Genomic DNA, 17598 nt, shown 5'->3' with positions numbered 1-17598 from the left:
GTGTCGGCATGTGTTATACAATCAAGACCTCATACGAGCACGCATACATACATCCCGTGGTCCCTGACATATCGCTCACTGCGCGGTGCAGCCACACTGAGAAATCAATGTCGCATAAACTCGCAAGCCCCGTCTCCCCCAGCCCCTGAGCCGGGTTCCTTACGTGTGTGCGTTCCACGCAGTACCTCCGCAGCGTAGCATACCATCCCTCACCATCCCTCACCCCCCTCACCTTCACCCGTCATCCACACACACCTCCATAATCCTACGTGGGTATGTACGTGTATGTAATGTGTATGTATGCGTATGTACGTAGTCTGTAGGTGCCCATGGAGGAAATCTCCCCAGTCCTTCAGACCCATGACGATGAAGAAGTGGATCAGGTGTTTATCGACTCCTTGCGTTCCCATCTCACGCACTGTCTCATCCCCAGCCCCGACGTAATGCTTCAACACCAGACAGGTGGCCATGCCCGCCGGAGCACATATTACTTAAAACTAGCCGGGCCACATCCGTCTCTCTGCCTTGCGTTTCTTCCTCTCCAGACTCTTCCATAGTGTCCTCCTCGACCGCTCCTCGCCTAGGACCTCGTCCACCTAGCCGCCATCGTCGCCTGCTTCTCGCCTTCGTTCTGTCCCGAATCCCTAGTGGAAAAGGCCGTCAATCTTTTTACTACCTTGCCAGCTTCGAATCCTATCGTTTGTTAATCTTCTCCAACTCACCGGCTGAGCCTTTTTTCGCGCAATTTCTCCTTAATTCGTCTGTCTCCACCCAGGATTCTACTCTCTACCGCCGACCTCTTGAAGCTCGTCTTTAGCTAGAGACGCCTTTCACTTCCTCAAAATTTGCTCAACCCTCACCTCCATATTACAAGCAAAATGCAGATCTCCCGGCTCCAAGCTATCCGATCCCGCCTCTCGGCCAGCGGCATCCGCACATCCTTCCGCCGCTCTTCTTCCGCTTCCACCTCTTCGGCAAGCTCTTACTCCTCTTACAGCTCAACCACCTCGTCGCCAGTAAGCGCCATCAACGCTGTGCTATTCAGACAGCCGTCGATCGCCGACCTGGAAGAGGAGAAGAGGCGCTCGGGCCCCGAGCTCAGCATACTTGAGCCCCGACCCATCGTCTACTGGGGCGGCGTCGAAGAGCGGATAGGGATTTTTTAAACAAAGACCTGCTAGACCTACGGGTCTGGGTCGGCTTTGTTCCTTTTTTCGGTCCTACGTGGCGCTGGCGGGCTCTGGATCCAATGGCCATCGTGCCATCACTGTGGCTTCGGAGGCCCTGACACAGACTCACCCACCCACTCACTCACCCGCTCACTCACTCACACACACACACACTCCCCCTCACGGGCCTGGAAGCTGGAAGGTGGCGCGCAATGATAGATATTTGGAAGAGGGACCCCCGAAGGAGTTTCGATGACGACTTTCGAATACGATATGCAGGGATGGGGACTTGTTGACTGAGGACGCATCCTACGATGATGGAGTCATGACAGAATTCGATATTACCATGGCGGGATAACTTATTACTATTACGGTGGCGGCGGCATGGTTAATGGCGTAGGGGAGGGGGCGCAGGGGTTCTATTCTACATTTTCCGGTGCTATTTCACACCCGTCGTTAGCTCGACTGGCGCCGTTATTTTTATATACATTACCGAGATTCCCGTATCGCTCACGAGGAGGAAATTTAGAAGACAGCTTACCTCTCGAGGGAAGCGACTTGGAGAAAAGAATAGGCCGTTGTGTTGAGAACCTATTGCGTGACTGGCTCGTATCTCATCTTTTAACGACAGGGGACGCAGAGGAGTTGGGGCAACCCCTCAAAATACCTACCTAGGTTCCGTAACTTCGTGAGTAAACCGTGCTACATGATCAGTCGCATCACACCGTCACAGAGTTGAAGTACGACTTTTGTCCGACATGAAAGTGAAGGACGCCACGTCTAATGAGCCGCGGGAACATCACACCAAGAAGAGAAGGGGAAGGAAAACGGTTCTGGTAATCGATCGGCTCCTCGATCCCGGCCAGATAAACCGGCCTGCGAACCCCGCCGGCCAGCAACAGAAACGGCAGATAACAACGTATGCAAACCCGTTCGGCCTGACTCACGCCCGTCTTCGCTCCCATCATCAGGCAATCTTGATCGTTCCGCAGTTCTTCCAGATGTGCAGATCGGCTCTTGTAGCTACCTAGGTAGTTATCCAACCGGCACATGTCCTACCTATATAACCCCTTATAACTACCTAACACAACTACCTGTATAACTAACCTTCTGTGTGACTATATAGATAGCTATATAGACACCTGGCACGTTCACGGCGCATCACCAACCCGCCTACCTGGGCTCATATCTGCACAATTATCCCTCCAGCAATAACCCGATGTCTACACAAACAGTCCAGTGGTTTTGCTATACCTAGTGTTTGTCCGCTGCAGTAGGTATAAGTCAAGTCCACGGTCCACGATGGGCAGCGACGGCGGCGGCAGCCGCTTCGAACTGGCCAGTGATACCAGCGACGTGGCCGCGTATGACGACAACCTCGGCAATACCGCCGCCGCCCATATCGGCCTCGCGCGATCGCAGGCTTGGAATCTCTACCTCAGTCACGCGCTCTCGACGTGGAACGCCCGCGGCTACGAGTTTGCCACCGTACGCTTTGCTTCTACTTGTTAAGGACGGGCTGGGGTGGGATGGGGGGTGACACGCTCGCTAACCAACCTGGGGAGCCGGCCAGATCCTCTTCACGGCTGCCGCGTATCCGGACACGCTCACGGCCGCTGCGCTCCGGCAAGCTTCACCCCCCCTCCACCCCTCTCCCGGAGACCCGCGTCAGGGCGCCTGTTAACGCCGGGCCTCGCAGCATGATTATCGTCTACTTCGCCATGATACTCCTCTCGAGCTCGGTTGGGCACTGGGTCGAGCGGTCGCCGGACCGGCTGCGCACGCTGCTCTCCACCATCGTCTGCAACCGCAGCTCCGTCATCCTCGGCTCCGTCTTCTGGGTCCTAATCCTGAGCCAAGAGGACCTAGCTGGCGGGGAGGGCGCCGTCTTCTCCCTGCAGGCGAACGCCCTCGTCAAGGGCGCCGGCTTCGCCGTCACCGTCGCCTTCGGTATCCTCGAGCGCCTCAGCGCCTCCGGCAACCTTATCTCCATGGAGCGCGACTGGGTCGTCGTCGCCGCCGCCCCGGCCGGCCGGCCCTACGACCTGGCCCACCTGAATGCCGTCATGCGGCGCGTCGACCTCGTTTGCAAGCTCCTCGCGCCTATTCTCGTATCCGCTGTCGTCTCGGCCCTCGGCTCCATCCGCTTCGGTGTCGTGTTCACGGGGTTGACGAGCCTCGTCAGCATGCCGATCGAGATTGTCTCGGCGAAGAGGGTCTGGAACAGCAGCCCTCTGCTACGGGCGCCGCGCCAGGTGCCCCCGCCATCGCCAGCCGCCGCGCACCCCCAGATGAATTCCAGGCCGTCGCCTGCAGCGCGGATCAGGCAGTACTTCCACAGCTTCGAACCATACTTCGGCACGGTGGTGTGGGTGCCGTCGGCGGCGCTGGCGCTGCTGCACTTCAACATACTGACCTGGCGCGCCACCTTCATCACGTACCTGATCAGCGTCGGCTACTCGCTCAACATCATCACCGTCGCCCGCGCCCTCGGCTCACTATTCGAGATCGGTAGCACCATCATCACGCCCCATGGCATTGAGTACATGGGGAAGGCTCACCACCATCATCATCATCACGCCGTGCCCTCCTCCGTAGTAGGCGCGAACGGCGGCGACGGCGACGAGTCGAGGGTCGGCTTGATCGCCGACAGCCACCAGGATGCGGCAGGGGGAGACGAGGATTATGATGGTGGTGGTGGTGACCGTGACATTCAGACCCTCGTCGGGCTACAGCGCTTCGGGCTCTGGGGTATCAGCTGGCAGTTGATCAACACGGTAAGCCATACTCGTCTATTACCTAGCACTGATCGAATCCCCATATCGAGTGATACCTATACCTACCTACCTATAGGAGCAGACTACACCTAACAAATAGACATACTGCTAACAAAACCACCCTGCCTCCCCTCTCTTCCCCGGCACAGGTACCCGTCGTCTACGCGCTGTGGGCCATCTCGACGCAACGAGACGAAGGGGGAACCGTAGAACGGGCGGCACCACCGCGGCCGCCACCGGACGTGGCCTGGAGCGTTGTGCTATTCTCGTTCCTCGCCTTCTCCCGGCTCGGCGTATGGGTGTTCGACCTGACGACGCAGCAGCTGACGCAGACGCTGGTGCCGGCACGGCAGCGCTCACTATTCGCCGGCGCCGAGGCCAGCGTCGTCAACGTGTTCGAGCTGCTCGGCGCCGGCGCCGCCATCGCCTTCCCTCATCCTGGGCAGTACCGCGGGCTCGCCCTCGCAAGCCTTGCCTCCGTCCTCGCCGCCTGGCTCATGTACGCGGCCTGGGTCCGCCGCCGCCGCGGCCACCTGGTCCATTGGGAGAAGCTGGCCGGCGGCCTCCTCACCAGCCCTGGCCGCTGGTGAGAGAGAACCATGGCGCTAGAGGCTGTGCGTTGCTGGCGATTCCAGGAGGAATAGGGTCCCTACTCCTAGGGATTTGCTGGCAGACTGACTAGGGGGTGACAAGACCCCCCTCACAAAGAATCGATAGATCAATGGGATGAAAGAGAGTGATCATAGGCACAGTCAGGATGCTTCTCTAGTGTAGGCATGTGTCAAAATGCTACAGAATAGTGTGTATGGACGTGACTATCGCCACGCCTGCTGAACAACACTAAGCCTAGTAGTACACCAACCACCCTTCTCCCCCCCCCCCCCCCCCCCAGAGTAGTCATAGGTATATCTATCCAGATATACCACTGTGTTCCACTTGATTCTCCTCTTTCCGCATGGTTCCGGACCTATGCCCATACACAGTGCCACAGCTATATACAGTGCCTCAGAAATCCTCAACTACAAGTTGTCGGGGGCGATCCAACAAAATTCGCTCGATTGCTGTAGGTGAAAACATCATGATCCTAGGCACTGTGAGTTTTCCCCTGATTCATATGATCTACTGATTCTCTGATCTCTCACATGTATAAAAATCTCCATATTGATCCAGATCACCTACTGATTCCCTGGTCTCCCACACCTATATAAATCTCCATACCCTCCCAACCCAGGAGCACCTCTCTTTCAACTTCTTCCACATCCAACTGCTACTCCAAACCCAACCATCACCAACCAGTCACCAACCATATCTACTGCCTCAACCACAACTGCTTCAGCAATTTCTCCTGCTCTCAGCTTCACTACTCCGGCATTCATCTTCATCTTCAATACATCAACAGTTTTTCATCCCCTTCACCACCATATCTCTGGGCAGAGATACACCCATCTTCAACCACAAGAACCCGTAGGAGCCTTACTACTCTAAGGCTCCTGCCCCTCGGACGAGACCACTTGTGGTTTCCAGTCCAATAACCGCGAGACGGAACCCTACCCTTCATATCCCATGCCCGCGTGTCCCCTCCCTCGCCCTCTCCAGGGTCGAAGACCTCCCTAATTATAAAGGTATAGTTCTCAGACCCCCAAAGCATCTCTCTCTCTCTCTCTCTCTCTCTCTCTCTCTCTCTGAGATCCTATCTCTAACATCTATCTTAAGGGAGCAACTAGATGAGGGACATCTGATAAGATCGCTGGCGACACCCCGGCGTACCCACAACACAACGCCGGGGTCAAGAACACGACACCTATCTTATAGATAACCCCTCGGGCAACGTATCCTTGCTCTAGGTGCTCTTAACTGGTGTCTTTACCGGCCCTACGGCCATAACAAAGGCCACAGACTATTATCTTACGGCCCAAATCAAAAGAGCCCATTTCGGCATGGCTCCCTCCTTTGACGTCTCCCGAGGGTCGGGTCCGTGGGCATCATAGAAGATGTCCCGGACGCTGGTGCCCTCGGGGGTCAGATCTACCCAATATGCTGTACTCAATATGCTGTACCTCAGCCGGCCCCGACGGGAGGGCTGTCATAACATGCCCTCCCGGCGACTGTGGTGGGCTGCCTTCGCTCCGTCATCCCGAGGGAGGAGGACAGCTTGCCCAGCTACATGCCTCCTCCCTCCGGGGCGCCAAGACCAGAGCGGTCAATGGCCAACCTGTCGACGACGAGTGACTCGGATGAGTCTGCTAGCGACTGGGGACACCTCCCCAGCAACGGCGACGGCGACAACGCGAGTACCAACGCTGACAATAGCCCCATGGGGCCGCCGGCCTGCCAACCAACGGCGCCTTACCCAAAGGACTGCCCTGTGGCTGCCTGGGGACACCTCCCCAGCACCGACAGCAGCCGCAGGGCAGACACCTCAGCGCGAGAAACCCGTACGACGGGCGCCGCCGCCGCCGCCGCCGCCGACACGCGCCCAGACTGGGGACACCTCCCCAGCGCTCATCGTAGCGGGCGAGGCGACGGCGGTGGCGGTGGCCGGGCAACCTACAGAGACCCCAGCAACAAGAGTCCGCGGGCGTGCCGGCCCCGGCAGCGGCACAGCGTCCTGTTCGAATACGACGCGTACCGTGCCGCTGCCGGGGCCCGGCGGGGACACCAGGTTCTCAGCAAACTAGTCCGCCTCGAAGGCGTGTGCAGCAAATACGGCGGCTCCTACCTGCGTCCGGGCGCGGACGTAGAGATGGACAACGGGGCGCCGGCGCCGGCGGGGGCGAATACGAAGGCAGTAACGCGTTCCTGATGCCTACAGCCGCCGGCGCCCCGGCTCTGGCACACGCGTGTGCACCCTCTCTACGCGGCGCGGTACGGCGACGACCCCAATTGGGGCGTCAATGACGCGCCGGGGGTGCTCCTCTGCCAGAGGTCGCCCCCCGCGCATCGCCGCCCGGCCTGATGAACGTAGCGGGACAGCTCATCCCGACTATCTCTCCTACCTCCTACCTCCTGCCCTGGGGCCCTACCACCACTTCCACAGGGCCCTGGGGCATCCATCTGTCCCACCACCCCTACGGGTGGTGTGGAGTTGGTGGTTCGGCACATGGAGGGTTTCGCCCTGACCACACCAACTACGCACGCGACGGAATACCACCAGCCTTAACACTAGACGACAAGCGCACCACACACACACGCCAGCCCGCAAACGAGCATCGCCTCCCCAAGGGACCAGGTGTCGTGGTCCCTTGGGAAACGCCGGCAGAGCGAGAGGCGCCTCGGGATAAGATTGTCATCTTTACCCAGTTTACTAGGGTTCTGATAGCGGAAGCTGATCCGCACACTTCGCCACTGTAACTTCTTCGCCAAGACTGGAATTGGAGAATAGGGGAACGACAGGGTGCTTGCGGGTATGCGTACGGGATTGGAGCCGTCCGCGATGCTACAGGACTCGTCTTACTTGATACCGCTTCTCCTTTCCTTAGGACTAGCCTAGATGTCATGTTGTCACGTAGCAGTTGAATCAGCCTTATAAGCCTACATACCGCAAAGCGTAAATGTAGGCGTTTACGTTTTACGTCACACATGTTTTATCGAGTTCTCTCACGAGGGAGATGCAGTCGCCTACACTTCCCGCGCGGACTATCCATGTAAACTACTCATGTATGTATAGCTGCCTCAAAGCTTTCCCTCTTTCATCTTGGTTAAGACTAGACCAGGTAGGAGGCAGATCCTAGTATATTACTACCTACTACCGTCTTCACAGTGGCCAGGTTATCGCCGTTGAGTGCTTCACCAGACATGATTCAGTGAAGATAGTCATTTCCGACAATAGTATAGGAAGGAAGTAGATCTACTAGGTCCTCGACCTTAGTAGACTCCTGTGTAGGCCTGAGAAAAATCCCCATCATGTCGTGGGGAGGCGATTCATTCAAGAGAAAAGACCACAACGACAGCAACTCGGAGTAGTTGGCCACCAGGGCCAGGCTTTCGGGATGAAAGGGGTGACCTGTCTGCCTCGACAGAATCATTAAGAATCATCTTCCAAAAGGCATTGCGCGGTGTGCCTTCTTCAGGAGGTCGCTCCGGCCAGTCCGCAATGTTGAGTCCGAACATATTCATCCACCGCCGAAAAACATCCGGCGTCCCCGTCCAATTCTCGGCGCATCGCACACAGGCGAAATACGCGTCGGGGATCCACGAGGGTAGATTTAGCGCATAATCCGTTCTCCAAGAAGGAACCCCATATCCCCTCGTTCCCATACACACTTGAAGACACCTTCGGTGATGGCCGCCCGCTGGGAAATGCCGTAACTGGGCCAGAGCGGCCCCGCCGCGCCCCAATCCGTAACGAGACCGAGAAGCCCGCTGAACAAGTGAGGATCGAAAGCCAGTGCTCGTAAGGTCATCCGATGTAGCTTGCAAAAAGTCTGAGCGTGAGTCTTGAGGACCTCTACTACCCTTTGAGAGCCTGGTAGGACAACCCTCCAGAAGCGTAAGGAAGCTTAATCCTGTCAGGTAGGACTAGCTCCTGAATGATCCAAATACGCTCCCACCACAGGAGGTTCGAGAGCTGCTGTAAGGCTACGATGGGCTCACGCTGCGATATCTAAACGCCTAGTCTAGTATCTCAAGGGGTGGAAGGTCCCTTCACTTTGAGGGACCTAATTTGCTCTTACAGTAGACGGAGAGTAAGAGAAGACGACTAGCTTCGCGGGATGACAACCTTGTAACCGGCCGAGACCGGTTGAGGCTCAAGCCAGCTTCGAAGGGGGTAACGCAGCGGTCTCATTCTCCCAAGTCAGTATAGACAGACAGCCCGCTTCCTTCCTTTGTGGGTGTACCCAATGCGACCTCGAGTAAAATTCACGATTGACTCTACTGTCTCGCCTCGCTTCTCGAGCAAGCAGCCCCTCCTAATCCGTTCGCAAGGCCATCTCTCAGAGGTCATGACATGCTTCAGTCATACGAGCGGCCCGTCGGGAAAAGTTTGTCGGGACAAAACTTCAGATACGATTTGGCGAGAGTCGGAATAGCTAAGGGGGGGTGATAGGAACCTAGAGGGACACGACGACCGCTGGTTCCTTTCTCGCTACCATCGGTGATAGGCAGCGGCATTGCCGCATTGGTATACCCGGCCGCTAACACACTCGAAGTACTGGATTCCCTTTTGCCTCGACTGTTGGCTAAATGGGAAGCTTAGCGTGGCTAATTGACCAGAAACAGCCAACGATATGCCTAGTCGAGGCCAGTCCCTCACGGATAACGTGGGGAGACATACTGAGAAGCCTTGACAGCAACGAGGCCCACGGCGCGGCATTAGGCCCAGGACATGGTGGGGGAGGCGAGGAAAGCGCTCGCGCCAAGAGTAGGCAAAGTCCGGCTTGGGATGTAGAAGCGCGGAAGCTGGAGAAGTTGGTGATGTTACGTCAGGAGGTTGGATGGACAGACGGACATCATGTATGTAAAGGGACAGGTGTCTAGAGCTGGGACTATCTACATGAGATATGTACCTTTCCGACATTCGAGAACCGAGGCGTCACTTCTTGGTAAGAGGGGGAGCTCGTCCTCTCCAACCTCGTATACACATACCTCATATATACGCATGTGTGCAATACGTATGCCTCGTGTTAACCTGACACGAGAATTATGCTACTATAGAGTATACATTAGGTAACCCGAAGGACATCTGTACTGTAGTCACAGCCGTAGCCATCCGGCACATCAGTTCTACTCAGCCTACTCTCGCCCGCTGACGACATACCTCCCACCTACTTACCGGAGCTTCGTGGGACGGGACCGATGCTCGAGTCGGACATGATGCAAGGCGAAACCTATGTTATTCACCCGCCCCAGTCGCTCGTGTCTCAACGTGCGTGATTCGTGTTAGCGGCCACAGGGCCCGAGGGGACAGATAGATCGCACAGGCCTTCCCTCGTCGGGACATAAAAGGAGCGCCGAGTTCCTGGGCCCGTCTCGCCGGCCATACCCTACCTTGCACGCAGACGCTACAGAAGGCCTAGCCCATCGATGTCGCACCGGCACAGCTCGAGCCCGCCGTATCTAGCATCCCGCCCTCGAGCCTCCAACCCTGCCCTCCATGGCGCGGCGTAGAGTCAACGCCCCCGTTGGCGTGGCAGGCTTCCCGTTTCTGCCGGGCTTGGTCCCGGGGCTGCCCGGCGTAGCCCTGGACGTCGGGGCCACGGTCAGAGTCGAGGTCGACGCCGTGGCGAGGGAAGCTACGCCCGCCAACGATGACGACGACGATGACACCCGACGCGACACTAACGCAGGCACGGCTCCTGCCGCCCCCGAGGACGGCAGCAGCGCCAGCCACGCCCAGCTCGATGACACCGAGCCCGCGGACGGGACCCGCGCGCCGGACAGCGATCGCCGAGAAGAACCCGAGGGCGCGGCCGAGCGCGGAAACCCTGCCTCTCCCCCTCGACCGCAGAGGGCAGACCTGGCCTCCGACCGGGCCGCCCAGCGCAAGCGCCGGCACGCCGAGCTCGACCGCGAGCTGGACGAGCGTTGGGGCCTCGCGGGAAAATAGGCGTGGGGCCGGGGGAGCGGAGCCGCGAGGGCTGGATAAGGGGGTGGAAGTCGCAAAGGGAAAGGGGAATGAGCATAAAGGACCTGCAAAGAAGCCTGCGAGGCTTGAAGCTACAATGTGATGGAGGAGCAGTAGAGTGCTTAAAGGTAGGGCAATAATAGGGTAACGAAGTGGTGCCCTGAGTTGGGTACCTAGCGAGACCAAGCAGAGGAAGCGTTTTTTGTTGTTTATGGCTGTGCCTTGTTTATTCCCGCTCCCATTCTGCTGGGCGTTGTACGGGTAGGCAAACCGGCTTAGGCTACGCAGGCAGCGTGTAGCTCTCCGGACACCTCCCACCTTCAACATCCACCATGACTAGACGAGGCAGTGCGGAGCAATATATTTGACACGAACCATGGATCCGTCGCTGACTTCTGCCTGAGAGCCTCCACCTTTTAGCAAAGCCTTTCCAAGCCTATCCTGTGGAGGGGTGGAGAAGAGCGATCTCATAGACGACAAGGTAGTCTCTCCCGTTCGTCCGACCATGATAGTAGCCGCGAGGAAATGCAACAGAAAGTAGTCGTCGGCTTGAGTTCGTAATTAATGCAATGCAGTTTTATGGCCGTTATCCCATCCCTGGCTCTAATCCGACAACTCGAGGATATAATATGTACATGCTCAAGTCCCTTCCCAACCACATGTTAACGGTCTAAGCACTTGATAACCAGCATCAGGCAGCACATCCACCTATCGAAACTCCCCGAGGGAAGCCTCGCATAGATGGGTTGGTAAACCCTCCCCCCTAATGGCTGGTCTTAACCGTATAATGCAATCCGAACAAGCCAAGCGTGCTTCATGGAGGGTGAAATAATCCAGACAACGCCACCCGCCCGCCTCAAACCCGAGGCTCCTGACACCAACTCACTGACGCCACGTGCCGAGCACATAGCGACATGGGGAACATCCGGGCCAATATAAATGCATGACAAAGTAGCCGCAGGCTACGGAAAAGGAGGGGGATGCTCGTAATACGGCGAGATGATGCTTGCGTCGCCGGCAAGCCAACTGTCTCCCCCAAGATACGGGATATGGTAAGGTGATGCCCAAGTCAAAACATGACGGGTAATAACCTAGGCGACCGGGATTCGGGATCGAGAGTGAAATTCATAGGCCGAATGCGTCACACAAGTTGTTATTCGTAAGGCCGTCATCCAAATGAGGCCTCGAGTATCCTGACACTGAAGACACCCAAATGTGAAGAGGTCATCATGGGTTATTGCCAGTGTAGGGTTAAGTATGGCGGGCGATATTAGTCCGAGACCTCATCTACGGGCAACTTGGTATCCGTAATGCCGAAGATGGGGGCGTTCTTCTTGGCCCACTGGCGCGTGAGGAGAGATGCTATAGATAATTAGCCTCGAGATCTACAAGGAGACAAGAGTGCGAGTGCTGGGCTGCTCACCTTTCATAAATCGCTTGCTGGCGTACTTCTTGTAGAAGGCTTCGTGGACGATGGGACGAGCCAGATAGTCAACCATGAGCTCGAATACGGGCTCAATCTCCTCCTCAGTGTATCCAGCGTAGTACGCGATCGTCGGGTCCTAAGACTAGTTAGCACGGAGAGCTCGCATGATATTAACGGGGCCAAAGAGAGGGTACGGGCTTACCCATTCGCCTCGGTCGAGGATCAGACGAGCCAGGTACATGGCCGCGGCGGCAATGTGGCTGGGACGGTAAGCCATAAACCGATGGTCAACGATGCTGATCTCCATCAGGAACTTGCCAATCGTCCGAGACTGGATATCATAATCATCCGCCTTGGAAATACGACGAAGGAAGTTCATCGGATTCGGGTAGCTCAGGTCGTAGTTCAGCGTATCGAGGATGAAACGCTCCGCACTAAGGATCTCTGCCTCGCTGAAGCCGTCATCCGCAACATGCCGATAGTTGCTAACATGAGGCGACAGCACCTCTTCATACTTGGCCGCAATGAACATGGCAGTGATGCCGACCAGCTGGACACGGTCGAGCTGCACCACCTTCTGAGACAGGAAGCGATCGATGATGTTGACGGCCAGAAATAGGGTTTCCGGGAGAAGATGGAATCGCGTATGGACTTCGATCAACCAATCGACCAAGATGCCTCGTGTCTTCCACTCCAGCTCATCCTGATGAGACATGTACTGAGGGTTCGGAATCGACTTGCACTCTAGGTCACGGAGGTACTCGAAGATCTCGTGGGCATATTCGGCAGCCATCAAGGGATCGTCGGCGCCGTCATCCTCTAGGTTTGTTACACCGGGAGGGAGCACGAGCTCCTCCTCCTTCTTTGGGCCGTAGCTCTCTTCTGGGGACGCCTTCTGGGTGACGCTCTCGCCCTTGCCGGACTGGGGCTCTGATCGTTCCGCCTTCTTGGATGTAACCTCCTGCGTATTGGCCTTCTTGCGGACCGGCTCCTCCTCGGCGAGGACATCTTGCTTAACGGTAGCTGAAGTGACCTTCCGCTTGTGGGACGCGCCAATGGCACCGGAACCGGACCCGGCACGCTTTACTTCCGTCTTCTTTGGCTCCTTGGTAGCCAACGCGGATCGCGTCGATGTGGCACGGGCCTGGCTCTTCTGGACACCGGTGGGCTGTGCAGCTTTGGAGACGAGGCCCCCCTTGCCTCCGCCTAGGGGCTTCTTGCCTTCGGCAACCTCGCCCTTCCCGACATTGCTGACATCGCCTAGGGCGGCACGTTTTCGCTGGGCGGTAGGATTGGCAGTCGCGGCGGACTTCTTGGACTGAAGAGCCTGCTTCGCAGGCTGGGAAGTAACATCGACCTCTAGAGCAGCGGCCTTTGCACGCGTCATACGCGTAGAGTTGCTATTTTCATCATTCTCGTTGGAAATGACGCGCTGGCGAGCAGGACGTCCCTGTGGCCGCGACGTTAGCCGCTGTGGAACGACGCGTCGCGCCCAACTCGAAGTCGCGGATTTTCAAGGCAAGTAGGCCAAGACGGAGGCAGCATCATAAACTTACTGGAGGCATCTTGACGAGATGAATGAAGACGAGATTGTTGAAATGAACACAACGGAGCTTAACGAACACTAGGTCGAGAAGTTAAAGAGCTAGAAGGGGTTAGTTAGGTGCAGCCGGAGACGAGCATGCGAGGTATGAGAGGATGGTAGTGAAGGGGCCCTGTACTAGCCAAGTCGCGTCGTGGCATGTTACAGAAAGACGTGACATAGATAAGTAGGAAGGGGCTGGGGGCAGGCACAGTTGAAGCCGTAGATGGGAGCAAAACAAGGAACAACAACAACAATAACAACATACCTAGATCCTCTTCGGTTCTAGCTTGGATGATGAAATAAGACCTCTGCACGTCAATGAGCCGCTGGCTTGAGCATCAGCGGCTGGCCCGACCCGAGGCAGAGGCGACGCGACGACGCGAAGATGGGTATCACGAGAGACAGAGAAGGAAGCAAGAGGCGAGAAGGAGGGACGAGAAATGCAAGTGACGATGAAGGATAGGAGATAGAGGCAAGAGAGAACTGGAGAGAGAAGTAGAAGAGGTGGATTTCCCGGTGGAGGGACGGCGTAGGGACGGCGTATGTTTTGGAGAGCAGCAGGATGTTTAGATCGGGGTTTGGCAGCGGGCTTTTTGTGTTGAGAAGAAGGAAGTGGAGGCAGCATACCTTGAACGAGAGAGGGAACACCAGCAGAAACTGCTGCTGCTGTAAGGTACACGGTCCTGGACGCGAATTAGAGCCGACGAGGAAAGCCGACCCCTGTTGCGTGTCTCCCACTGCTTCTTTGGGTAAACCAGACCGGGTCGGGCGCTGGGTGTGCTGAGTATGCTGGGCTACCAGGGTGCTGGGGGGGGGGGGTTACTGGACGCTACACGATCCAGCAAGTCAGTGGGACGCGATTCGGCTCCAGCAGCTCGAGCCACCGCAGTCCAATGCTCCAGACAGGTTTTTATGTCGGTATGGAGACCTCGAGTGACGGATCTGACGAGGAGGATACGACGAGGAATGGTCGACAACAGGCTGCGCGGGCGAGACGTATATCAATTGGGGCCGATATACCGTTGGGGCGACGAGGGCGGGAAGAGACACGAAGAGGGATATAGGGAGGATGGGAATGCGAGGGAGGGGAATTGGAATTGGAAGAGAGGAGGGAAGAAAAAAAAGTAGAGGAGGTACGTAGGTATTTGTGCGGCAGTGGGAGGAACAGCAGTACAACAAGCCAGGGCAATGATTAGGTCGTGTATAAGACGCGATCTGGCTGACGAGCGGGCGCTACACGGTACGAGGCTACTTCAAAGCCCGCGACGCCAGGCACACAACACGCCTGCCACTTGACAGCGAGGACCCGCACTTGCCGGGGAACGTGACTGGCCCCACCCGACGCCCTCATCAACAGTGGCAACCGCGGGGCAACGGGCCTTCCATTGGCCATGCCGCGGCGGGCCCGGGGCGCCCTCTCTCTTCCGACCAATCCGCTGACGTGATCCCGCGTTTGCTGCTGCTGCGAGATCCATCGTGTGTGGCTTGAGCGTATCCGATTTATGTATGCATATATATCTGGTTGCCCCGATAACGTGCCCGCATTGTTGCCCGTGCATATCTCCTCAATAGAGAGACCTAGGCAGGAAACCAAAATTAGTGCAGAAACCTGCGCGAAACGAACCGTCATTGTTATCCGTCGCGGCGGGTTAGATTCTTGTCAAGCCACTTGGTATGTCTGTTTATGAAGCATACGAGCTGCCTAAACAGGCAAGGTACCTTAAGTCCATTGCCTGTTATACGCACGACCGGGTATGTGCGTACGCAGAACATGTATCAATCTGTGTTATGATGCAAAACGTGTGGACTACCTATGGCAGAAGGTCGGCCCGTAGCTTAGCTTAGCGTAGCGTAGTGTAGCTTAGGTCATAGAGAAACTGGCCCAATTGGAGTCGATCCCCCGGCTGCCCCTCAGCCGACATCCTTGCAAGACCTCAGAATAGCTTCTCTTTTTTTTTTTTGCCTGGGGAGCTTACCAGCTTACCGCCGTCGAACCTCACCACCCTCCGAGGCTGGGCTAGCTCTTCTCATTTGCTAACTGACCCGCCACGCCCCCCCTCCCCCTCGCCCCGAAATGACACGATGATACAACCGCGAATCTTCTCCGCCGCCGCCCGGAGGGCGCGGGCGGGCAGGGCGCTGACTATCTGCCAGCCCTCGCCCTCGTCCTCGAGCCTCCCCCTCCGGAGCTACGCGACAGTTCGCGAGGCCGCCCCACCTCCCGATCCCTCTCTCGGTCGCGCGCCCCGGGCTTCCAAAGGCGAGAAGGCCCCCCCGCGGCCTAGGAAAGAGTACAAACCGCCGTCCGCGTCCGGTAGCGACAAGGAGTCGACGGTGATCATGCGCACGTACAAGCCTATAAGTCCCGGCCTGCGACACCTGAGGCGGCCCATCAACGACCACCTATGGAAGGGCCGGGCCTTTCTTCCACTGACCTTCCCGAAGAAGGGCATGAGCAAGGGTGGGCGCAACAACACCGGCCGCATCACAGTCCGACATCACGGCGGTGGCGTGAAGCGAAGGATAAGAACGATAGATTTCCACCGCTGGATCGCTGGCCCACATACCGTCGAGCGTATCGAGCACGATCCGAACCGGAGCACGCATATTGCGCTGCTCAACGAGGAGGCTACCGGCAGGAAGTCGTACATCTTGGCATCCGAAGGCATGAGGGCTGGCGATGTGGTGCAGAGTTTTCGGTCTGGCATCCCTCAGGAGCTGATCGACAGCATGGGCGGAACTATCGATCCTGGTATCCTAGCCTCTAGAACGGCGCATCGAGGGAACTGCCTGCCGATGCATCTCATTCCCGTCGGCACGTCGGTGTTCAACGTCGGGTCCCATCCAAAGGGAGGCGGCGTCTTCTGCCGAAGCGCGGGCACTTTTGCCATCGTCGAGAGCAGAGACGAGGAGACGACGGACGATGGCGTCAGGGTCATGACCGGCAAATATGTTACCGTCAGGCTGCAGAGCGGGGAGGTTCGGAGAGTCAGCAAGGACGCCTGCGCAACCATAGGCGTTGCTAGCAACCCCCATCACCACTACCGACAGCTTGGCAAAGCCGGCCGGAGCCGGTGGCTGAACATCAGGCCGACCGTCCGCGGTGTGGCCATGAACAAAGGTGTGTGGCAGATGACGCATCGCTTTCCCTATGAAAATACTGACGAGTTCTTTCTAGTGGACCACCCCCACGGCGGTGGTCGTGGTAAGTCGAAGGGTAACCGACACCCTACCAGCCCTTGGGGCAGGCCGGTACGCTCTACCCACCTCTCCAGGACAATGTGGATATCCGAGTGCTAACCTGTTATGTTAGGCCAAAGGTGGTTACAAGACCCGTAGGACTAGCAACATCAACAAATGGGTTGTCATTCCTCGGACGCGGAACATGGGCAAGCGCAGGAACAAGTCGTCCGTATAAGAGAACGAACTACCCTCCTGCTAGCCGGACCCTGGCAGACGCTGTCCGTATGTATAACATACCTATATATACTGTCTCGGTGAGCAGGGCGAGACCCGATGATCAAGCTGTACTATATCCGATCAAGACCGGGCTTCAGCTTGTCCTTCTGCCGTTTCACGGCGTCCGTTAGGTTGTATGGCCCTATCCATCTGAATGGACGCGCTGTCTGTGTCGCGATCCAACCCACCGTCAAGTTCACCGCCTAGCAAGCGATATATACAAGCGCTACATCTTGATAGTACCGCGTGGGATTCCTGCTTCCCAGCCTGCCTTGCTAGAAGCATCGGGCCCCCCTTCCGCCATGCTTGGAAGTAATATACTATCATACCGACCCCTACTAGTAGAGTATATGTCGATTATAGTCCGAAGCTGAGACATAGCTATCTACAAGCCACCACGCGGATTCTATGTGGGCTAGAGACAGTGAGATACCTAGATCTGCAAGCAGACAACCGAGAAACCCGGCTACAGGGTATCGACAAGGCGTCTTGAGCCACAGCCAAGAAAGGAGAGTGCCATAGTGCATATATATACGCACATAGACCACTCTTTCTTCAGGTGATGTCTCACACTAAAGCGGCGCCCTGTCGCTCTTCGGATGCGCCTAGCTGCCTTC

The 17598-nt window shown here is 57.0% G+C and overlaps 6 protein-coding genes across 6 annotated transcripts; 5 read left to right on the top strand and 1 right to left on the bottom strand.

The window, feature by feature from the left end:
• Positions 1 to 329: 329 nt before the first annotated feature.
• Positions 330 to 1405, top strand: GGS23DRAFT_610456 (uncharacterized protein; the record flags this gene model as incomplete). The annotated part of the gene is made up of 3 exons (XM_051520329.1): positions 330 to 440; positions 585 to 698; positions 885 to 1405. The coding sequence occupies 3 exons, from the start codon at positions 330 to 332 to the stop codon at positions 1164 to 1166; spliced, it is 507 nt and encodes a 168-aa protein (XP_051371422.1). The 3' UTR covers positions 1167 to 1405.
• Positions 1406 to 1838: 433 nt separating this feature from the next.
• On the top strand, positions 1839 to 4817 carry GGS23DRAFT_571444 (uncharacterized protein). The gene is made up of 5 exons (XM_051516581.1): positions 1839 to 2200; positions 2296 to 2657; positions 2743 to 2795; positions 2869 to 3946; positions 4096 to 4817. Exons 2-5 carry the CDS (start codon positions 2472 to 2474, stop codon positions 4534 to 4536), a joined length of 1758 nt encoding a protein of 585 aa, XP_051371421.1. The 5' UTR covers positions 1839 to 2200; positions 2296 to 2471; the 3' UTR covers positions 4537 to 4817.
• Positions 4818 to 6080: 1263 nt separating this feature from the next.
• Positions 6081 to 7410, top strand: GGS23DRAFT_610452 (uncharacterized protein). Its single transcript, XM_051520328.1, has 2 exons — positions 6081 to 6734; positions 6759 to 7410. Exons 1-2 carry the CDS (start codon positions 6111 to 6113, stop codon positions 6900 to 6902), a joined length of 768 nt encoding a protein of 255 aa, XP_051371420.1. The 5' UTR covers positions 6081 to 6110; the 3' UTR covers positions 6903 to 7410.
• A 2630-nt stretch (positions 7411 to 10040) lies between these two features.
• Positions 10041 to 10493, top strand: GGS23DRAFT_597491 (uncharacterized protein; the record flags this gene model as incomplete). Its single annotated transcript, XM_051518630.1, has 1 exon — positions 10041 to 10493. One exon carries the CDS (start codon positions 10041 to 10043, stop codon positions 10491 to 10493), a length of 453 nt encoding a protein of 150 aa, XP_051371419.1.
• Positions 10494 to 11309: 816 nt separating this feature from the next.
• Positions 11310 to 14140, bottom strand: GGS23DRAFT_88789 (A/B/D/E cyclin). Its single transcript, XM_051521374.1, has 5 exons — positions 13788 to 14140; positions 13494 to 13582; positions 12140 to 13387; positions 11935 to 12073; positions 11310 to 11873 (listed from the first exon to the last, which is right to left on the bottom strand). The coding sequence occupies exons 2-5, from the start codon at positions 13500 to 13502 to the stop codon at positions 11782 to 11784; spliced, it is 1488 nt and encodes a 495-aa protein (XP_051371418.1). The 5' UTR covers positions 13503 to 13582; positions 13788 to 14140; the 3' UTR covers positions 11310 to 11781.
• A 1267-nt stretch (positions 14141 to 15407) lies between these two features.
• Positions 15408 to 17001, top strand: GGS23DRAFT_88634 (ribosomal protein L2). The gene is made up of 3 exons (XM_051521372.1): positions 15408 to 16643; positions 16701 to 16774; positions 16836 to 17001. Exons 1-3 carry the CDS (start codon positions 15605 to 15607, stop codon positions 16938 to 16940), a joined length of 1218 nt encoding a protein of 405 aa, XP_051371417.1. The 5' UTR covers positions 15408 to 15604; the 3' UTR covers positions 16941 to 17001.
• Positions 17002 to 17598: the final 597 nt, after the last annotated feature.

The sequence above is a fragment of the Durotheca rogersii genome, assembly GCF_024521655.1.
Source record: "Durotheca rogersii strain YMJ 92031201 chromosome Unknown GGS23scaffold_12, whole genome shotgun sequence".
Taxonomy (NCBI): domain Eukaryota; kingdom Fungi; phylum Ascomycota; class Sordariomycetes; order Xylariales; family Xylariaceae; genus Durotheca; species Durotheca rogersii.
Note: the sequence above shows the minus strand (reverse complement) of the source record. Positions and strands in the feature narration are given on the sequence as shown.

Excerpts from the sequence above, each read along its gene's own strand:
- GGS23DRAFT_610452 (XM_051520328.1), top strand. The coding sequence starts at position 6,111 with ATGCCTCCTCCCTCCGGGGCGCCAAGACCAGAGCGGTCAATGGCCAAC. Across the intron at positions 6,735-6,758 it reads CGGGGGCGAATACGAAGGCA|CCGCCGGCGCCCCGGCTCTG; the intron begins GTAACGCGTTCC and ends TGATGCCTACAG.
- GGS23DRAFT_88634 (XM_051521372.1), top strand. The coding sequence starts at position 15,605 with ATGATACAACCGCGAATCTTCTCCGCCGCCGCCCGGAGGGCGCGGGCG. Across the intron at positions 16,644-16,700 it reads CGGTGTGGCCATGAACAAAG|TGGACCACCCCCACGGCGGT; the intron begins GTGTGTGGCAGA and ends AGTTCTTTCTAG. Across the intron at positions 16,775-16,835 it reads CCAGCCCTTGGGGCAGGCCG|GCCAAAGGTGGTTACAAGAC; the intron begins GTACGCTCTACC and ends CTGTTATGTTAG.
- GGS23DRAFT_88789 (XM_051521374.1), bottom strand. Across the intron at positions 12,074-12,139 it reads TCCTCGACCGAGGCGAATGG|GACCCGACGATCGCGTACTA; the intron begins GTAAGCCCGTAC and ends AACTAGTCTTAG. Across the intron at positions 11,874-11,934 it reads CAGCAAGCGATTTATGAAAG|CATCTCTCCTCACGCGCCAG; the intron begins GTGAGCAGCCCA and ends AATTATCTATAG.
- GGS23DRAFT_571444 (XM_051516581.1), top strand. The coding sequence starts at position 2,472 with ATGGGCAGCGACGGCGGCGGCAGCCGCTTCGAACTGGCCAGTGATACC. Across the intron at positions 2,658-2,742 it reads GCGGCTACGAGTTTGCCACC|ATCCTCTTCACGGCTGCCGC; the intron begins GTACGCTTTGCT and ends GGAGCCGGCCAG. Across the intron at positions 3,947-4,095 it reads GCTGGCAGTTGATCAACACG|GTACCCGTCGTCTACGCGCT; the intron begins GTAAGCCATACT and ends TCCCCGGCACAG.